Below are 17749 nucleotides of genomic sequence, written 5' to 3'. Positions count from 1 at the left end.
AGAGAGGACTAGCACATGCAGGTGAGGAAACTACCAAAGGCTGGGACAGAACCACACGGAGGGACCCACGAGAACAACCCTGGGTTCACACTGGGCTGGAAATGTCTTCTGTTGTCACCAGCTGCAGTAAGAAGAAATCGCATAGAATGGTGAGGTTTTAGTCTCTAAGCCCAAAAAAGCCTCAAAGCAAAAGTCAGAAGAAGCTCAAAGTTTGAAAACGTCTTAACTGCAAACCAAAATAAGACACTTGCAACTAATAAATTTTCAACATTTGTGATGAAAAAATTAATGAAGTCTAGCTCCACATGATGAAGAAGCAGGGAGATGGTTCCTGTAACAAGGAAGACAGTGACCCACAGAGAGTGGCCCAGGCGTCCTGTGGGTGAGCGTTGGTGGAGAATGTAACTGTTTTGTAATGGAGACACGTGTTCAAATACTGAGGGAGATGGATGTGCTCTGCTTCCTTCTCGTTCACTCCCCCGTGGCATCACAGACACCTCCCCTCCCCCACCACAATCTGATCAACTCATGTCCAGCCCCACCCACTGCCACGCCCTGTGACTGTTACCTATACCCCAGCTGACATGCTCAGGGCCTGTTTTATGTCACAATCTGCTTATGGCCTGGTTAGGTAGTGGGGACCCACCTTCACTGCAGACCCTGCCATTCTCCATTCGTGTTGATAGTTGTCCCCAACAGAGCATGAGGCTGGCAGAGGACTTGGTCCCCCTGTGGGTGGCCTCCTTGCTACCAGTGCTTTGGGTGGTGTGGTCTCCGGTCCAGGGTTCTCCAGGTCGACCATCATGGCGCTACATCTCCTCTGAGGTGGTGATTCCTCAGAAGCAAGTGCACCATGGCAAAGGTGGTCAGGTGCCCGGCTGGCTCTCCTACAGCTTGAGGTTTGGGGGCCAGAGACACGTTATCCATCTGCGGCACAAGAAACTGTTTATGTCCAGAGATCTGCTGCTGATGACTCAGGATGACCAGGGAGCCTTGCAGGTGGAGTACCCTTTTGTCCCCCTCGACTGCTACTACCTTGGCTACCTGGAGGGGGTTCCTCTTTCCATGGTCACTGTGGACATGTGCTATGGGGGCCTAGAAGGTATTATGAAGGTGGATGACCTTGCCTATGAAATCAAACCCCTCAAGGACTCCCGAACCTTTGAACACATGGTTTCCCAGATAGTGGCAGACACCAAGGCAATAGGACCCATGTACTCGCTGGGGTACAAGGAAGAGAGGCACCCCCTGTTCTCTCCAGCCAATGCCAGTGCAGCCCCCAGGGTCAGTAGTAAACTTTATCCATCACACAAACCAAATATAAAAGGTTGTGTTTTAAGTTCTACGTCAACGTACACTCTATTCCACAATGTGTCACAGAGTGCCCAGTAAATATAGCTAGCATAGTGGATTCCATGGTCCAAAGTCTTGATATGAGATACTATGTCAGTGTAATGATCATTTATAATACAGAAGATCCAACTGCAATGAACAACTTTCAGGGGCCAGGGGTTCTTTTCATACTTATTATGCAAAGAACATTTATAATATTTTGAAGCCACACTCGTCCATGATTATTGTTAAAAACAAGCCCGAAGACATTACTTCTCAGCCTCACCTATATGGACTGTGCTCGGATCATAATCTCCTCGTGGTTGGTCAACTAGGCAGTCATTATTTATTGTTGTCTATTATAGCCACCGAACATATTGCAAGAAGTTATGGTATCTATTATGATGTTAAATATTATGTTTGCCAAAGACAGACCACCTATATCATGTCCAGATACCCAGTACTGACAGACGCCTTCAGTAACTGCTCCTTTGTGCATGTACAATGTATTGCTTCTAAACATGAAAGTTGCCTTTACACATGTGGGTGGAGTGCAGAGCACATTCCTAGCAGCTGTGGCTGATGCAATGCTGTGAGAACACTCCAGCTCCCAGAACCCTCCTGGGCACACCCAGGAAGGAAGCTCGCCCACTCTAAGGAAGTGACTCAGCGCCAACCACACAGCTCCCTGATCTTTTCAGCCATTGGCTATGAGGAACATGCTGTAACACCCCATAGGCTGAACCTGTGTATATAAGCTAGGTTACTTCTTGAATAAAGTAGATCTATGTCACTGAACCTGGTCCCCGGAGTCAGGTCTTTGTGTCTCCGTCATCCTCACCCCAGCAGGACTTGTCCACATACACAAACGACTTTATCTATCACAATAAAAGCCTGACATATGTTCGGTGTGGGAACTCTGTGGTGGATGAAGGCGAGCACTGTGACTGTGGATCCTTCAAGCAGTGTTATCACGGCCCCTGCTGCAACGCTGACTGTACCTTTACACCCGGAAGCACATGTAACACAGGCAGATGCTGCACAAACTGCACCTACTCGCCCAGAGGAACACTCTGCCGACCAATCCAGAACATCTGTGACCTTCCAGAGTACTGCCTCCGGGACACCTTTATGTGCTCTGACGACTTTTATCTGCAAGATGGAACCCCGTGCACTGAGGAAGGCTACTGCTTCCATGGGAACTGTACTGACCGCAACATGCATTGCAAGCAGATCTTTGGTGAAGGTGCCCGGAACGCTCCAGACGCCTGCTACGTGATCAATAGGAGGGGCCACAGGTTTGGACACTGTGGGACTGGTACTGAGTTCCGTCCTGTGTCTTGTGCTCAGGAAGACATTCAGTGTGGACGCCTACAGTGCACCAATGTCACTCATCTGCCTAAGCTGCAAGAACATGTTGGATTCCACCAGAGAGTGTTCGAGGGGTCTTTGTGTTTTGGAGTGGGGTCACACCAGGGGACAGGAACGACTGATGTTGGTGCTGTGAGACCTGGTACCCCCTGTGATGGTGGAAAATTCTGTCTGAATAATCACTGCAATGGTACTGTGGCTGGAATAAATTATCACTGCCCTCCCAAGAAATGCAATCTGAGGGGAGTTTGCAACAACAAAGGGCACTGTCATTGTCGTGTAGGCTGGGACCCCCCACGGTGTATAAACAAAGGAGCTGGAGGGAGTGTGGACAGTGGCCCCCCTCCAAGAAGAATGCGGTCAGTAACGCAGAGTGACATGTCAGTGCTGTATCTGAGAGTGGTCTTCTGTCGAATATACGCCTTCATAGCTTCACTCCTCATTGCAGTGGCCATGATCGTGAGAACTGTCAGGACGACCACAGTCAGAAGTGACAGTTGAAGACTAAAGAGCAAATCAGCCTTGTGACCTCTGTACAACTCTAGGCAACATAGAAGGACATCTGTAACAAAACAAGCATCACCAGCTGGCCGAGCCAAAGCCCACATTCCTGGACATTGCAGAGGTCCTGCCGTACATCACAGGGCAGCGAGAGACATGGGCGTTTTCACACCAGCTGTCTCTGACAGGTCGCTGACCAGCACCCTCAAATAAAGCTTGAAAACTACATGTTGGCATCCTGTATTGTTCTTGTAAGTCTTTAAGAGCCTAAACTGAGACCGAGTCTCTGGTTTGCAGAGGAGACCTGGTCAGTAGCTGGCCTTCACCTGTGGGCACTTGTCCAGGATTAGTGAAAGTTTCCACAGGGTCCTTCAGGGCCAGTTCATGACAGTCACCCACAACACTGCTCTTGATCATGGAGGGTCACCTCAGTGTCAGGTGATCTCATCTTCTCTATGTAGATTGGGTTCAGGACAATGGTGTGTTCCTTGCAGCCAAGCCTGCCCATGTAACAGTGGTGTGGCTTTGGGCTGTAGGTGATACTGAGGGTCACGGTCTGCCTGGTGACCCCTGTGCCACCCTGGAGAGCAGATTCCCCTGGTGGAGGGTGTGGTCCAGGGACATTTGGTCAGAAAATGAAGTGAAAGTGGCCATCCTTGATCTTGGCCTTCAGAGGGGGCCTCTGTACACTAGTTCCCCTTCCTCCTCGCTGTGCACTTCAGAAAAGGGCCGAGGAAATGCCCCCTGGGTCGTGGTGTAGACCAGACACCGTCTCCACAACAGACCTGGGCTGGGAAACCAGACCACCGCTGTATCTAAAGAGCTTGCAGGCCTGACCTGTGGTGGCGCAGTGGATAAAGCGTCCACCTGGAGTGCTGAGGTCGCCGGTTCAAAACCCTGGGCTTGCCTGGTCAAGGCACATATGGGAGTTGATGCTTCCTGCTCCTCCCTCCCCCTTCTCTCTCTCTGTCTCTCTCACTCTCTCTCCTCTCTAAAAATTAATAAAAGAAAAAATTAAATATTAAAAAAATAAAGAGCTTGCAATGAAATGTTTCATAAGGTAATGCCCAATTAATAAAATTTTTATTTCTCACCAACGTGTACAATTTATAGCACCTCCTTTCAATACAGACATTCCACATGGATTTGAAAGCCAACATTTTGCAAATTCAAGGACCAGAATGTCCACGGTGGACCGACAAACCAGGTGGACATTTGGAGATGGAGTTGGGACACATGAATGTCCCTGTTCTGTTCACTCTGTTAGCAGGGGCCTGAGACAATATCCAATTCTACTGCAGATGGACATCACAGTTTGAGGGTCAGTAGGTCAGGTTTAACTGTCACTGATGCAGCTGGCCCTGGGTGCAATGTGGCATCTGTCATTGTCCCCCACCCCATGTACACTCTGAATCCTCTAAGACTTTGTACCACTAAGTGGGCTGGGGTGTTCTGTGTGACTTGTTTGTTGGAAACTCCCAGACCAAGGCCACAGAGGCACCATGACCCCTGATCTCCTGGCCATCGCAGCAGTTTTAATGATGCAATTTATCTTTCTCAAGTTGAATGAGATATGACAAATGAATAGACTCTGCTCATGCCAGACCGACCCCTCGCTGTCCCTGTTGGGACTGCAGCCTTGAATTCCAATGGAAACAGCAGGCTAATATCATGGCCTGCACAGAAAGTCTTCCATGTAGAAAGTCATCACTGTGAGGAGCACTGTGTTAGGGATGTGGAGAGTGTCCTGGAGGACAGGGTGTCTAAACCATGGACTTCTGTGAGGATATGTGGTGTCTTCCAGAAGGAAATATTGTGAATTGTCTGATTCACACACATACAGGTCCATGTCCAGGGGTTCCACTGCTCTACTAGCCTGTGTGCTCCTGGGAAATCTGAGTGACACTGGACCAGAGTTGGATGGACAAGTTCAGATCACTGAACTCTGATCCCTGACCTCTGACCCAGCAGCACAGCCTCCCTTGCTTGAGGCTGTGGGTGCATTTAGAAACTTAATACATTATATTGGACCTTATAGTGTTAAGGAGGGGGATACATGATTCTTTTATATTCATTTCAAATGAACGTTAATGGTGTTACATTGTTCCAGGAGAACACATGGATTTCGTGTTAACATCTCGATAGCATTTGAACTGTTGATTGCGTTGTGCGCCCATCACTCAAAGTCAAATCGTTTCCTGTCATCGTGTATTTGTCCCTCTTTACTCCCCTCCCTCCCTCCCTCTGGTAACCAGCTCACTTTTGTTTATGTGTATGAGTCTCAATTTTATATACTATTTATGTGTGAAATCATACTGTTCCTAGCTTTTTCTGACTTACTGATTTCACTTAGCATAATATTAGCAATGTCCATTCATGTTGGTCTGAACATCAGCCCCAGATGGTGGTTGGCATGTGGATCCTTGTCAGTGTGCATGCGGTAGTGCATTTCTCTGTCTCCTCTCCTCTCACTTTAAAAAAAAAAAAGACTTTTCATGAAAAGATCCAGAAGGATCTATAACAATGAGTTATAGAAACAGTGTATGTCATCCTAGAAAGTACTTAAATAATCATAACGAGGAGTTTGTTAGAAATGTCCAACTTGGCCCTGGCCGGTTGGCTCAGCGGTAGAGCATCACCCAGTGTGTTGAAGTCCCTGGTGGGATTCCCGGTCAGGACACACAAGAGACCATCTGCTCCTCCACTCTTCCCTCCTTCCCTCCATCCCCTCCCACACACAGGGCTGGAACGTTCTGAGTGAAGTTGGGCCTGGGTGATGAGGATGGCTCCATGGCCTCGCCTCAGGCATTAAAACAGGGGTCGCCAAATTACACAAAGCGCGGTGTCACTCACAGACAGTACTACTTCTGGTGAGGCGGGATGCACGCGTCAGGGCTCCGGAAGCGCGTCACATCACTTGTTACGGCTAGCAGTGACAAATATGGAACCGGACTTTGACCATCTCATTAGCCAAAAGCAGGGCCATAGTTCCCATTGAAATACAGGTGAGTTTGTTGATTTAAATTTACTTGTTCTTTATTTTAAATATTGTATTTGTTCCCGTTTTGTTTTCTTACTTTAAAATAAGGTATGTGCAGTGTGCATAGGGATTTGTACATAGTTTGTTTGTTTTTTATAGTCCAGCCCTCCAATGGTCTGAGGGACAGTGAACTGGACCCCTGTGTAAAAGGTTTGGGGACCCCTGCATTAAAATATCTCCATTGCCTAGCAACAGAATAGAAGCCCAGAAACGCAGAGCATCTTCTGGTAGGGGGCTTGTTGGGTGGATCCTAGTCAGAGTGTGTTTGGGAGTCCTCTGCTTCCTCGCCTCTCACTTAATAAAATTAAATAATAACAAAATAAAAATAATAGTAGGCTTCTGCAGGTGTAGATAGAGGGAAATAAGGAAGATATCATTGCAAACTGGTTGAAAGGGGACTCATTGTGTCCTACACACACATTTTTAGTGTGTATGTTTTATAGGGTCACAATCTCACAGGGCCAGGGGATTAGGACTTAGACATTTTGCAAGTCATTACTGATATGGTCACATCATGGACCACCACAGTTGCATAACTTTGGGGACTCAGTTTTTGAAATCTCTTGGCTTGCAAGGAAGAGTGGCTTTCTGTACAAAAGGAGGAAGAGACAGTGGAGCCCTGAAAATGGTGCTGCGATTTCATTGTACCAACCCCACCTCAGTCCCTTCTCATTATCGTCATCACTTGCCTACTTATAGTCATTCCTCCTCTAATTTTCTGTAGACATGGTGGCTGTCCACACTTAATGACTATCATATATATGTATATGTGTGTGTGTGTGTGTGTGTGTGTGTGTGTGTGTGTATATATATATATATATATATATATATATATATATATAAGTTTTCATGATTCTTAAGTGGAATAGATTGTTAGAGTCTATACTATGTTTGACTGCTGACAACTGATGGCTCATTTTTACCTCTTCTCTATCATTCTGATCTTCTCTTGTAAGAATGTGGTCTCCCCTTCAGATGTAACTGGGAGACTGAAACCACACAAGACCCTGTACACAGAATTCCTCCCTCCCTCCACCACGACCTGGACAGAATAGAAACCTTGAGCCAGTCTCCATTCCTGGCCCAATCAAAGCACGTCTGACATGCTGAAGGGTCTTCTCTCTGCTTCCCAGAGATTACACATTTATGTAATAAACACTGCTGTCCCTGTGGTGTGTGTGCTTATGTCAACCAGGAATCACCTACCAAGTTGTCAGGGTCCCTCTGCTTCTCTGTGGTATCAGAGACTCTCTATGCTATGGACATGAGGTCATATCACTGACCAGCACAGTGGGAATTTCTTCTCTGATTTAAGTCATTATTCCCAGGTTTCTGATGTCAGTCAGCAGGTGTCCTGTTTCCAGCTGAATGGAACACTGAGCTGTGGGGAGCTGAGCTGCCCTGTGAGTCCAGCAGAGCCTGTGCTTAGATTTAACTGATAAAGGTCAGAATATTTGACATTTTATTGGCACTCGTGACAAGTATATCAGAAAGAGACTGTCGGGCTTCTGTCCATGTGAGAGAGTTGTCTCTCCTTACAACAGATATTTCTGATTCAAAGACATCAAACCTAAATGCAGCATTAGGAACCCAGAGAGGTTCCTGAGGGAAACTGAAAAATGAGTAGGAAACCACACAGGAATCCAGCCCTTCCCCTTGTAATGCACCTGCTCCTGATGGTCCTTGTGTTCAGGGACCCAGAGTGCCCCTGGTGGTGGCGGCCCCTCCTGCAGGGAGGTTTGTGTCTGGGCTCACACTGACTTCCCCTCGCTGTGTGTCTCGCACAGTAATACACGGCCGTGTCCTCGGCTCTCAGGCTGCTCATTTGCAGATACAGCGTGTTCTTGGCGTTGTCTCTGGAGATGGTGAATCGGCCCTTCACGGAGTCTGCATAGTTTGTAATACCACCACCAGCATTAATTCGTGAGACCCACTCCAGACCCTTCCCGGGAGCCTGGCGGACCCAGTGCATCCAATTGTTACTGAAGGTGAATCCAGAGGCTGCACAGGTGAGTTTCAAAGACCCCCCAGGATGCACCAAGCCTCCCCCAGACTCCACCAGCTGCACCTCACACTGGACACCTGCAAATATAAAGATGACCTGGTCAGTAATCTGTCACATGTTCATTGATTATTTCAGTCACACTCACTCACATATTCTGTGTCTCTTGTTTTCCATAAATTACCTCTTGTAAAAGCAACAAGGAAAACCCAGAAAAGTCCAAACTCCATTTTTAGTGGTCTCTGGTGTGTCTTGTCCAGGAAATGGGCACTTCAGAGAATCCCAGACTGGGCTCCTGTCCCAGAGCTGCAGGGTCAGGGCTGGGCTAGTTTTCATGAGCAGAGGGGCCATATTTGCATGTCCTCCTACTATATATGGAGCTCTGGGGTGCAAACTGACAGAGGTTTGTGCCTCAGTGCAGGTGGCTGTCTGTCATAATATTTCAATAAAGAAATACAGAATCATATGTTGGATTGGGACTGTCCATGTGTCCTCATATGGTATCAGTGAGCTCACCATCTGGGCCTATTCTCCTCCCCAGAAGTCTGCACTGCTCCCCTGAACCAATTCCAGGACACAGAGGGACCAGCCCATTGAAGTTCCAGAAACTTATCTGTGTTGTGAGAGCATGAGTGAATGCTTGTGTTTTAGTCTTACCTACAGCTCAGGGCTGTATCCCTCAGTGAACTCAGAGTCCTCACTACAATGGAGAAGGTTTTGTATCACTTGGGATGAGGTCCTTGATCCAAAAAACTGAATAAGTTTCACCCAGGACTGCCACATACATCTGCTGCTAAGTTCTGGGTTGAGCCCAGAACCACAGTGATGGATCCACACAGTTCCTGTTCTGTCCACTCTGTCATCAGTGCCCTGAGACAATATGCACTGTGATGCAGATGGACATCACAATGTGAGAGTCAGTAGCTCAGGTTTAACTGTCACTGCTGCAGCTGGCCCTGGGTGCAATGTGGCATCTGTCGTTGTCCCTTCTATGTGTACTCTAAATCCTGTAATACGTCTTATAACTAAGAGGACAAGGTCGCTCTGTGTTACTTGTTTGTTGGGAAGTCGCAGAATGAGACCACAGAGACACCATGAGCCCTGATCTCCTGGCCATCAGCAGCAGTGTGAATGATGCAACTATTTTCCCTCATGTGGAGTAAAATACGACCCATGAATAGACTCCTCTCATGCCATTCGGACCCCTCTCTGTCCCTGTTGGAGCTGTGACTTTGAATTCCAGTGGAAGAAGCTGACTGATAAATACCAGAACCTGCACAGAAAGTCTTCCATGTAGAAAGTCATCACTGTGGGGAGCACTGTGTTAGGGACGTGGAGAGCGTCCTGGAGGACAGGGTGTCTAAACCATGGACTTCGGTTAGGACTAATATTGGCTTCTGGAAGGTAATGCTATGAATTGTCTGGTCCACATACGTGTAAGTCCATTTCCAGGGGTTCCATTACTCTACTAGCCTGTGTGCTCCCGGGAAATCTGAGTGACACTGGACCAGTGTTGGATGGACAACTTCAGGTCACTGAACTCTGATCCCTGACCTCTGACTCAGCAGCACAGACTTCCTTGCTTGGTCTCCAGGCTCACTTGGAAAACAAATGCTTTAAATTTGTCTTTAAAGTATTAAGGAGGGGACAGGTCTATAATTTTTAAAATTTATTTCAAATTAAATTTAATGGAGTTACAATGTTCCATAAGAACACATAGGTTTCCTGTAAACATCTCAATAGCATTTGAACTGTTGATTGTGTTGTGTGTCCTTCACCCAAATTCAAATCGTTTTCAACCACCATGTATTTTCCACTCTACTCTGCTTGTACCCACCCCCCTCCCTCTGGTAACCAATCACTTTTCTGTTTGTCCATGAGCCTGTTTTATATTTAATCTATGTGTAAAGTAACAGCTCTTAGCTTTTTCCTATTTACGTATTTAAATTCGCATAGTATTCTCATGGTTCAACCATATTGCTGTGAACAACAGTATGTCACCATTTTTTATGGGTGAATCATGTTCCATTGTCTAGAGGTACCACAACTTCTTTACCTAATCCTCTATTGAAGGACATTTTGATTGTTTCCATGTCAAAGACATTGTTTATTTTAATTTAAGCTGCACTGAGTCTACTTTGATCTGAATAACCCCCACCCAGGGCACAGGCCTGCTGTGAATCTTCTGGTTCCTGATGTGGAATTTCTGTGACTGTGTCTAGAAATTCTGTGGCTCTTGGTGCCAACACACCTTCCTCATCCCAAGGGATTTTGAAAAGAATCCAAAGTAATTCCACCAAACTGGTCCTTTGCTTGAAATAATTAGAAACAGAAATAGTGATTTTGAATGTGTATAAGTAATCATCTTCCAAATATAAAACTTATTCAGTTAGTTGAGGAATGTCTTCTCAGAGTGTGGTGTCCACGGAGAAGTTGGAGTTCCAAGTGAAGCAAACAGGAGCTTAAGCAGAGGCTTGCTTTTAGGCAAGGACACTGTGACCTTGTCAGGAAGCCTCTCCTTCTGCAGCCTCCCAAAGAGGTCCAAAAGTCCAAACAGGACTTCTTCACTCCCTCCTCAGCCCCACTCCTGGATGAAGGATGCATCCAGGGCACAGCTCTCCTGGGGCCTCTGGGTTACTGATGGCACAGGCCGTACATGTGTGACAGAGGTTCACCCCAGGGCAGGCAGGACATCGAGATGGGGAGCTGCCACTCACCATCCACTGAGTCACAGCTCCTACAGAGGGAGGACAAGCCGTCCTTGTCACCAGCAGTAGCTGCCACACCTACCTCAGGATTTTGTCAGGGCAGCAGCTGGAGAAGCCATCAAATAGAGGTCCAGACCCAGTCCATGGAGATGACGTCATTTCCAGTACAGTGTGATCAGCGGGAGCCTGGACGTGGGGAAGGGCGATTGCAGGGGACATGGAGCAGTGGAGTGCCGGCTGCCTGGGGTCCTGCGTGCTCACAGGAGAGAACCAAAGATGGAGGCACCTGGAGGGGACAGGTGCTGTCAGGAGAGGTGTCAGACCCTGACTGAGGACATGGTCCATCCCTGGAGCCCGGGTGCGTTTACTACAGTGTGTGGAGCCATCCATCCCTCAGGGCCCTGCTGAAAGTGGGGGAAGGCGCCCCCTGCAGGGCGTGGGTCTTTCCACCTGGGAGTGGGCAAGCAAGGGAGGAAGCCCAGCCTCACCACTGTGGTCCTTTGGTGTCTGCATGAGCACCCAGGACATCCAGTTTGTCATCTCTGAGATAGGCTTCATTCACTGATGATCACTGATATCTACCCTGTTGTTTCCTTATCAATGGAGTGTTTTTTTTATAAATAATATGCCATTGCTGAATTTTACCTATATTGTTTGCTTGCAAATGAGAAGATTCTTGGCTGTTTGTAGCTTCTATCACACACAAATAACATTTTATATAAACATTTTATTTATTTCTGTATGACAATAAGGATTCGTTCTTCTGAAACAAAAACTTAAAGTGAGATTGTAGAGATACCTGTTATATTTAATTTCCAAGAAACCACTTTGTGAGGAAAAAATAAGAGAACGTGTAGAGACTTGGTGACAGAGAGGGCCAAAGTCACTGTAGATTTGTCATCTGCAAAGAGAAAGTGCCACCTCCTCCTTTGTTGTTTGCATTGAGTTTATGAGTAACTAGAGCCACAGAGGAGAAGAAAGAAGTGCCCCTGGATGCAGCTGAGAGCTCTGAGAGGAAACCCTGCTCCCACAGGAAGCCCCTTCCTTCCCCACCTCCCTCTGCACCTGCTCCTGGGGCTGGTCTCGGGCTCCGTGGGTCCGGAGCGCCCCCTGGTGTCCTGAGCGCCCCCTGCAGCCCGGCCCTCCTGTCCCCGCAGGGAGGTTTGTGTCTGGGCTCACACTGACTTCCCCTCGCTGTGTCTCACACAGTAATACACGGCCGTGTCCTCGGCTCTCAGGCTGTTCATTTGCAGATACAGCGTGTTCTTGCCGTTGTCTCTGGAGATGGTGAATCGGCCCTTCACGGAGTCTGCGTAGTATGTACTACCACCACCATAGTTAATTTGTGCGACCCACTCCAGCCCCTTCCCTGGAGCCTGGCGGACCCAGTTCATGTCGTAGTCACTGAAGGTGAATCCGGAGGCTGCACAGGAGAGTCTCAGAGATCCCCCAGGCTGCACCAGGCCTCCCCCAGACTCAAACAGCTGCTCGTCACACTGGACACCTGCAAACACAAAAATGTCCTGGTTAGGAAAATGTCACACGTTCATTGATTCTCACAGTCATATTCACTCACATACTCAGTATCTTGTTTTCCATAAATTACCTCTTAAAAGAGCGATAAGGAAAACCCAGCTGAGTCCCAACTCCATGGTGAGTGGTCTGTGTTCAGTCCTGACCAGGGAATGAGCACACTTTTGAATCCCGGGCTGGTCTTCTGACTAAAAGTTTCAGGGATGGGCTGATTTTTATGAGTAGAGAGGTCATATTTGCATGTCCTTCTACTACATAGGAAGTTCTGGGTTGGAGACCTACTGACAGGGCCGTTCCTCAACACAGGTTCGGGTCTTGGGGCTTTTTGGTTGCTATGAGAGCATATCAATAATTATATAACGAGTCAAAGGTGGTCATATTCATGTATCCACATGTGGACACATTGGTCCAGCATCTGGCCCTGTTGTCCTCCTAACTGTTTCCTACAGGATTCTGGAAGCAACTCCACGATATAACGGTTTCTGCAGCATGAGGTTATGAGAGCATGAATGAACGTCTCCATTGTAGTGTTACCTGCCCTTCAGGGCTGCAAAAATTACACTCTTGGGAAGAGAGTAGAGGCTGTAAATCTTGTCAGAGTGGACCATATATACACAGCAATGGTAATAGATTTGATGCTGAATATGTCTGGCTTCCTGAACTTTAAATATACCAAGGAGACTGAATGTTGAGAAAATGCATCGGAACACTGGGATCAGAGACGCTGAGAAGTTAGAGAGATTCATGGAGCTGGTGGAGAGGCTCTGCATTTACAACACCTAGAAGGGCCATTTACAGAGGATGTCTCTGCATAGACAGTAATGAAAACCCTTTAACAAGTAATTTCACAGAATAATTAGTGAAATAAAAGCAAATCATGATTTCTTTGGTCAGTAAGGGTGGCTGTGGCTGTCTAAATCTGCTTGGATTCTGTGAATGTTATAGGCAAAGGATGTTGCCTGATTTGATTAATGTATAGATTATAGGATCCAAAAATTTCTCAGGAAAACTTGAGTGGGTCCTAATAGGATAATTGTTTATATTAGAGGGAGGAAGGATGAAATAATCCTCTAAAAGAAGCAAAGAGTGATGAGACCACTGATGACAGTTCACCAAAACCTGGCCAGAGAGATGGAGGAAGAGGCCATGGGATGAGGAATGCAGTTCTAGAATCTGGAAAAGACAGAGGCAAGGACACCCTTTATAAGAGAGTTCAGGCTGCTATAACAACATGTCATGGATTGGGAAAGTGATAAACTAGAAGCATTTATGACCCAGAGTCCTGGAAGCTGAAAGTGCATAATCAGGGGGCCACATGATGCCTTCCAGTGAGGAACGTCTTCCTTGTTCATGTTAGACAGATTCTTGCTGGGTCCTCAAAAATTGGAAGGGACCAGCAAGTCTCTGAGGGTCATTTAGAAAGTTACAAATCTCTCATGACAGGATTATTATGAGCTAAGTCCCCCTCAAAGCTCCACATCCTGATACAATTCTCTTTGAGGACAGAGGATCTGAACATATAAAATTTGGGGAACACATGTATTCACACCACAGCACTCCCCGAGAGCCTCTGGAGAAAGGGTGGTCCTGTCACCAGAAGGTCTCAGTCCAATGACGAGGATGTCATGCTGTGACCCCCAGACTGCTGGACTGAATGTGGGTAGATAGAGGCCCCAAGTGCCTAGGAATTTGATGAGATGTCACAGGCACGTAATGCAGCATGGATTTGAGCCTCACATTATAAAGTCTGTCCCTCAGAGGAAACTCCTCCCCAGCTCTTTCTGCATCTGCTTCTGGGGAAGCCATTCTGTGGTCCTGAGTGCCTCTGCTGCCCAGATGCTGACTAGCAGGTGAGGGTCCTGACTGGACTCTCAGATCAATGACCTCTTAGAATCTCTTGTCCAGTATGAAGCATGTGCCCTACTTCAGAATGCTCCCTCAGGGGCATTGTAGGGCTTAATATCTATGTACATAATCAATTGGTCTTAATAAATCCCAATGTGTCTTCAGAGAGACCCCAATTAAAGGCTTTATGAAGCCACCTGAAGGCCCCTTTCCTGGAGCTGCCAGATGCTCTGACAGGAAGGTGAATGGATGCCCCCAGTCAAAGCCAGTCAGCTGAGTCACTGTCAGCCCCTGAGGTTGTCCAGACCTCCACCCATGACCAAGGCCACTGATTCTTCAGCAGGCCCTAATCTTTGCAGAGTGGGGTAAGCAGCCATCCAGAGAGTGGGACCATTGTCTTCCCACACCTGATGCCACACCAAGGGCAGTGTTCCACAAAAAATACTGGTGTCTGTGGTGCTGGAGAATGACACAGCACAGGGACCCTGTGTCTGTACCACCCATGTCTCTTACCTGAGCTGTAAAAACCCCAGACTCTCACACACACAGCTCCCAGTGTGCAGGAACTTCACCTATCCTGAGATATTGGATAGCAGTTGATACTATAATCCTGAGGCTACTACAATGGCTGGACATTGACCCTCAGGAATATCTAGATTTTTACTGCTAGGACCTGTGTGTGTTCTCTATTAGGACTTGATTGGCAGATGTGATTAAGTTAGGAGGGTTAAAGGGGTTGACAGGAGAGATTATCCTTATTTTTCTTGGTGAAACCTCACTGTAGTCACAAGTGTCCTTTTCAAATGGAAGTTAAGAAAAATCACACTAGAATATGTGATCATTGAAACAAGATGCTGGGGTGGATTTTCACTGACACCTGAGTGAATGAGGATCATGAGGAATGTGTGTGGTGGGGGGATAGAGACCTGTGGGTGGAGGTGCTGGTGGTGGACCTTAATCACTGTGGGGCCAGGTGTGCCTGTGAGAATGAAGGACCCATGTGGGGACAGATGGGCATGAAGGGGAGAGAGAATGGTGAGATTCAGCCGGTTCTCACCTGCTTGGCAGAAACAATGCAAGATTTTTTGTTGAGTTCAGCAAACCACTTGTTTAAATGACACTTGTAAATAGGGTTCTCTCTGTGGTTGGTGCCTGGGTTGTTGCCCAATATGAAAATCACATATTTACAATCCTACTCTGTTTGTTTTGTTTTTTTGGGGGGTAATTTACCATTTAATGAATTAATCAGTGATTTTTTACTGTTATCTTGTAAAATTTTAATTTAACAGGGTGACATAGGTCAATAAGAGTACATAGGTTTCATGTAAATATTCCTATAGCATTTGAACACGTGATGATGTTGTCCTGCCAATCACTCCAAATCAGATCATTTTCTGTCACTTTATGTTTGTCCTTCTTTACAGCCTTCACGTCTACACCCCCACTTCCACATCGCCCTCCCCCTGGTAACCACAGCACTTTTATCTATGTCATGAGTCTCAGTTTTGTTTCCCACCCACGTGTGAAATCAATCAGTTTTTAGCTGTTTTCAAGGTTTAGGGATAGATATCCAGTAGAGAAATTACTGGGTCATATAGTAGTTCTATTTTTAATTTTTTGAAGAAACATCATAATTTTTTTCATAATGGTTGTAGTTATTTCATTCTTACCAGTAGTGGATGAGGGTTCCTTTTTCTCCACAGCCTCTCCAACACATGTTATTACTTGTCTTGTTGATAATAGCCAATCTAACATGTGTGAGGTGGTATCACAATGTACTTATGTACTGCATTTCTCCATATCTAGTGGAGATGAGCATCTTCTCATATATTTGTTGGCCATTTGTATGTCTTGTTGGGAGAAATGTCAGTTCAGGTCTAAAGTTCCTGCAAATTTCAAAGAAAATGAAAACAAAACAAATAGCCAACAAAATGAGCGATGACATTTGAAAACAACATCTCTGATAAAGGGTTAGTATCCAAAACACATGAAGAACACACAAAGCTCAGCAATACACAAGCAAGAAATCCTTTTTTTTTAATAACATTTATCTGAACAAGAGCTATTTTAAGTGCCCATAGTAATATTCATTCTGTCTATAGGGGGAAAAAGCCCTTCAATAGAGAACTCTATAAAGAAGGTGTGGTACATATATACCATGGAATACTATTCAGCCATAAGAAATGATGACATAGTGTTATTTAAGACAATAGGGATGGACCTTGATAACATTATACTGAATGAAATGAGTAAATCAGAAAAAAACTAAGAACTGTATGATTCCACGCCTAGGTAAGACACAAAATTGAGATTCACTGACATAGATAAGAGTGCAGTGGTTACCATGGAGAGGGGAAGGGAGGAGAGGGAAGAAATGGAGGAGGGGAGGTCCTTAAAGGAAACCCAATAAAAGCTGATGGAGGACCATTTGACTTTGGGTGATGGGTATATAACATAATGAAATGTCAAAATCATCTGGAAATGTTTTCTCTAAATCTATGTACTCTAGTTGACCAATGTGACCCTGTTAAAATTAATAGTCTAAATAAAATTTTAAAAGGAGAAAAAAAAGATAAAAAAGAAATGGTGAGGCTGCCAATCAAGAAGCAATATAAAATATCTTACATAATGGTTTTATTGTTTTTTCTCAGGTATTATTTAATATTTTTCATTAATATTTTAAAACTCTTTCTTATAATAATTTAGTTTTGTATACTGCTTTTATTGTTCATATTTAAATATTAAATGCATGAAATAATTAACTACCTCATGATGTATCTTTTTTATACTTGTAATTGTCATTTGCCCAGAAAGCTGTTGTTAAACTATTTTAATTCCACCGCTAAGACCCTGAGATCAACCCAGGGGTATTTGGACTGTGCTGGCATCTCTGCTTGAGGGATATTTTTCCCAACCGCAGAGAAGATGAAAACACTGATGATGGACTCCTCGTCTGGAAAGAAACTAAAACAATACAGGCAATTGGTGAAGGAGAGGTTTGTGATAACTGTTGCCATGTCATCTGTAATCAGGCAACTTTATTGCCTCATTTCTCGACTGCAGTGAGAATACGAGTATCTGGAGCCACAGAGAAGAAGGTGGAAGTGCCCCTGGATGCAGCTGGGAGCTTTGAGAGGAAACCCTGCTCCCACAGGAAGCCCCTTCCTTCCCCACCTCCCTCTGCACCTGCTCCTGGGGCTGGTCTCGGGCTCCGTGGGTCCGGAGCGCCCCCTGGTGTCCTGAGCGCCCCCTGCAGCCCGGCCCTCTCGTTCCTGCAGGGAGGTTTGTGTCTGGGCTCACACTGACTTCCCCTCGCTGTGTCTCCCGCACAGTAATACATGGCCGTGTCCTCAGCTCTCAGGCTGCTCAGTGAGAGATAAACTTGGCTCTTGGATGTTTCTCTCTTGATGTTCAGTC

At 46.1% G+C, this 17749-nt stretch overlaps 1 protein-coding gene across 1 annotated transcript; it reads left to right on the top strand.

The window, feature by feature from the left end:
- Nucleotides 1-702: 702 nt before the first annotated feature.
- Nucleotides 703-3204, top strand: LOC136333808 (disintegrin and metalloproteinase domain-containing protein 20-like). The gene is given in 4 exon segments (XM_066273472.1): nucleotides 703-1384; nucleotides 1387-1509; nucleotides 1512-1825; nucleotides 2149-3204. Coding segments are annotated over 4 exon segments (2175 nt in total).
- Nucleotides 3205-17749: the final 14545 nt, after the last annotated feature.

Source organism: Saccopteryx bilineata, chromosome 4 (genome assembly GCF_036850765.1).
Source record: "Saccopteryx bilineata isolate mSacBil1 chromosome 4, mSacBil1_pri_phased_curated, whole genome shotgun sequence".
Classification (NCBI taxonomy): Eukaryota; Metazoa; Chordata; class Mammalia; order Chiroptera; family Emballonuridae; genus Saccopteryx; species Saccopteryx bilineata.
This window is presented reverse-complemented; position numbering and strand designations above follow the sequence as displayed.